The sequence below is a fragment of the Pistacia vera genome, unplaced genomic scaffold (genome assembly GCF_008641045.1).
Source record: "Pistacia vera cultivar Batoury unplaced genomic scaffold, PisVer_v2 Contig555, whole genome shotgun sequence".
In the NCBI taxonomy this organism is placed as follows: Eukaryota; Viridiplantae; Streptophyta; class Magnoliopsida; order Sapindales; family Anacardiaceae; genus Pistacia; species Pistacia vera.
In genome coordinates this window covers 1-4,211 of record NW_022196396.1, presented here as the reverse complement: position 1 = coordinate 4,211, position 4,211 = coordinate 1, and the positions used below count along the sequence as shown (strand labels likewise).

Genomic DNA, 4,211 nt, shown 5'->3' with positions numbered 1-4,211 from the left:
CCGGCGGTGGTGGCCAGAATCTAACACTGCAGGTGGTGGGGGTGTTTTTGTCATTTTATATGTTAGGGTCTTTAGTTAAATTAGTAAACCTAAGGGCTTTTTCACAAATTTTTAAAATTTACCTCGTAATACTCCCCTATCCAATAACCCAATACTATCCCTAAAATCCTATCCAAAATACTAAACCAAACGCACCCATTATTTTTTAATCTCCTCCATTTATTAATTTAATTAAACTCCTCCTGCTAAAAAATTGTCATGATTAAATGATTGTGGTTGGGTTCCTTAGTGGGTTGAGAATGGACTTTAGACTAATCTTCAAGCCCAAAGGTGTTAAAGACCGACACCCAAATAGAGAAATGGTGGAGATATTTTTTTGCTTTGTTTTTATTTTTATTTTATTTTATATCATTTTGTAGAATATTCAATATTGGAAATATTGTGACGCAAAAAGGTGAAAATTTGTTTAGAGATGAAGAACCGGTGGTGGAGATGTGACAACACTAACATGTGCAATTGTGTGCACTTGGTTTAAGCGGCTAGCCTAAGACTAAGCGAGGGGCAAGTGTATGTGGATTTAATGGACTCTGTTTCTCTGGTTCAAGGTGGATGGGTTTCAGACTGAATCTCAAGTGGGTTTCCCCCTTTCAGTCTAATTGTTTCACAACTTCCTCTTGCAGGCTCTCTTCTGCCTCTGGTGAGTGACTTAATTAATTTCTATATCTTCTGCCCCTTCCTGAACACAACAGAATTAATTGATTGGTTAAATAAAGAGAAGGTACATGGTTTATCAGGTTGATAAGTGGTGAGAGTGTCAACTTTTCTTTGTTATCAAATAAAAATGTTACTGGGTTTGGATTTTGTTTGGATGTTTGAACAAGAACTTTCAAGTCGTTTATAGTAATAACAACCAAAGCACTAAAACTTATTGAATGGAGTAAAACTGCCAAGTTTAATCTATTTTGTTACATGCTATGATCCTGAGGTTGCGTTAGTTTGATAACTCTATCCGGTTAATTTTCAGACTTAAGCATCACTTATCTCTATTACTATATATAAAAAAAAGATTTATCCACAATTATAGGTGGCGAGATAGTTTGTTTTTTCAATATGTTTTTCCAGTCCACATATCTTCAATCAGTATGTTTTATAGTAAGGCTTATATTGTATTTTGTTGTTAGCCAGTGTTTTGTTTGTAAATTTCATTTCTTTGTGGGGATTGTATGAGAGACTGTTGCTTCTGAATTTATGCAGTTCGAGGCAGGGAGGGTAGCTTGAACTCAGTAAGGTTGTCTTTCCTGTCTATAATTTCTGAGGAGGCTTCTAGCTATTCTCATGATCCTGCAAAAGCGTATGCTCGTTCATCTGCTGGTCCACAGACCTTAGAAAATGATTACTCAGAAACAGATAAAATTTCGCAGAAATCTGCGTCACAAAGAGGCCAAAATATGTGCAGCACATCGGATTATGGTTTACTAATGGAAAATCTTTATGTTTTAGAGTCAACATTTGCTGATTCGGATGTGTTGAGGTTGGAAAGAGAGATTCTGCAACAATTAGGAAGACTTGGAGCTCTTAAATTATTCAATACTTGTCTATCTAGGACACCAAAAACCTCAAGTATTTTTAATTTGTCTGATGTTCCTGCTGAGCAGACAATGAATGGCACAGTGGAGAATCACAAGGGGAAGATAATTATTCACTCTAAAAGGAAGGAAAAGAGAAAATCAAGGACAGAAAGAGTATCAGAAAAGTCTAGTAAAACTTCTTCAGTGTCATTGCCTTCAAAAGCCACCTGTGGAAATTTAGAGCAGCGCACTGTTTCTTTCACGAAAAGAAAATCAAACTCTAGAAGCAGAAGATCAATGATTGCTAGAAATGAGGCAGAGATGTCAAAGGGGGTTAAGGTTGTTTCCGACTTCTAGTTTGAAATGACTTTTCGTTCATCATGTCTGTGGGATATCTTTTTGATAATCTATTTTTGAGATATTACAGGTGGTTGCAAACTTGGAAAGAATCAGAACAACTTTGGAAGAAGAAGCAGGGCAAGTTCTTAGTTTGAGTTGCTGGGCTGAAGCAGCTGGAGTTAGTGAGAAGGTGCTGCGGCAGTATCTGTGTTTCGGTTGGTATTGCAGAGATGAGCTGCTTCAGAGTACGCGCTCCTTAGTGTTATACCTTGCAAGAAATTACAGGGGTCTAGGAATACCATTAGCAGACTTAGTTCAGGTTTCTTGACATGTTTTAGTTTGAAGAATTGCTACTGTGCACATAATCTTTCAATTTGTTTATTCCTTGACTAGACATCAATTAATGTTCCCCTATTGACAGGCCGGAAATTTTGGTGTTCTACAAGGTGCGGAGAGGTTTGACCATACAAGGGGATACAGATTCTCAACCTATGTTCAGTACTGGATAAGGAAATCAATTTCAAGGATGGTGGCACAGCATGCGAGGGGAATCAAAATTCCTGTATCTCTCTTTCTTATTTTGGAGATTGTTTTCTTGTACAATCATAATTTTTAATTAGAGCGGAGCTTGATTCATGTGTTGTTTTGGTGTCGTTACTTTTTGCAGTACACGCTAAGCAGGTCAATAAATAAAATACAGAAAGCTCGAAAAGCTTTGAACAGCAGCCATGGAAAATATCCAGAAGACATTGAGATTGCCAAGTTCACAGGTCTTTCTTTGGCTGAAATCAGATCAGCTAGCGAATGCCTGCGAGTTGTGGGGTCAATTGATCAGAAAATAGGGGATTGGCTGAATGCAAAATATTTGGTATGAGCAGAACTTAGTTTTCTTCTTCAAGTGCCTTGTTTTACATGTTAAGTCTCTCTAATTACAAGCTGTAGGTATGCTATTTTTGTCCTTTGGCCCAGGGCAATGAATTTATCATCATAATGTTTGGAGCCAATGCCTACTATGTTTGATAAAACTCTTTGATTTTGGTGGAATACCAAGTTTCTTGTATTTGTTTAATCACTCTTTTTTTCGGGAAGCCTTGGAAGATGGATCCTTTCTGTCTATGTCTCTCTTCCTTCTCTCTCTTAGGGAGGGGGATCCTTTATTTGGGTTGGGGATTTGATTGAGGTACAAGGGGATGGTGTTACTTATGTTCAATAACTTTATTAATATGAATGTGTATGCACATATGCACGTTTTATAAGTAAGAAAATTCAAATGGTACACCCCATTATATGTCTACTTGATTCCTGGCATCGTCTGCAAGCCTTGCATGCTAAAGTATTACATCTTCCTTTTTTATTTCTCCAAATAAGTATGGGAAGAATAATTCTACTAGTGGGTGCAAGTTTAATATGGGACACCACTATAGATGCAATCTTATTTACATATAAGTGATATTAGCATTTCGTATTTGTTAAAATTTTAGATATCAATTATTTAATTGACAGCAAAGTGTTTCATGGGAATGATAATGCAGGAATTTATGCCTGATTTGTCTATAAACGGTCCTGAAGAAATTGTGACAAGGCAACACATGAAGAAAGACATTTATAATCTTTTAAAGAATTTAGATTCAAGGGAGAGACAAGTATTGATGCTAAGATATGGGCTTAAGGATCATCGCCCTAGGTCGCTTGAGGAGATTGGGAAGCTTTTCCACGTGAGCAAAGAGTGGATAAGGAGAATAGAGAAGAAAGCCATGACAAAATTATCGGATGAAGAAACCTGCAGAAATTTAAGCCATTATTTGGATTTGTAGTTACCATTGAACTCGAGAAGCTCCCATGTTCTTCTTTCCCCAAAAAGAAAAAGGAATTGAGCTTGGGAAAAGTGGTTAATCTGAAGCAGGCCGGAAAGCTTTTCACCAGAGTGCCAACAGATTTATCACCTTGAACATGCAAATTAGTGAGATATGGCGCTTCCGTCAGAGGCATTATTCCACAAAGAGAGTTGATGTGAGTTTTGTATATTTTTGACCTAATAATTGATCTACCACATCAACTCTACAATGTAAAAAAATTTCAATGATTCATACATAATACTTTGATTTTGTTATTTCATTCTGGGTGAGGTTAGTAGAGGTCCTAGAGGATATACATGTATATTGGCTTTGTCACCATAATTGTACAATTCTTTTGTTGAGGTTAGACGAACTTCAGACATTATTATCTAGTGTGTTGTATGCTATAAATCTACAATTCATTCGGATTACTTCATTCCTTTGTCCTGTATGGCTTTGTCTGCCATTT

General features: G+C 36.8%; 1 protein-coding gene across 1 annotated transcript; it reads left to right on the top strand.

Annotated features, from left to right (window-relative positions):
* Positions 1-441: 441 nt before the first annotated feature.
* On the top strand, positions 442-4,173 carry LOC116108165 (RNA polymerase sigma factor sigC-like). The gene is made up of 6 exons (XM_031394436.1): positions 442-697; positions 1,255-1,907; positions 1,996-2,226; positions 2,329-2,469; positions 2,575-2,775; positions 3,440-4,173. Exons 1-6 carry the CDS (start codon positions 610-612, stop codon positions 3,719-3,721), a joined length of 1,596 nt encoding a protein of 531 aa, XP_031250296.1. The 5' UTR covers positions 442-609; the 3' UTR covers positions 3,722-4,173.
* The last annotated feature ends 38 nt before the right edge of the window (positions 4,174-4,211 follow it).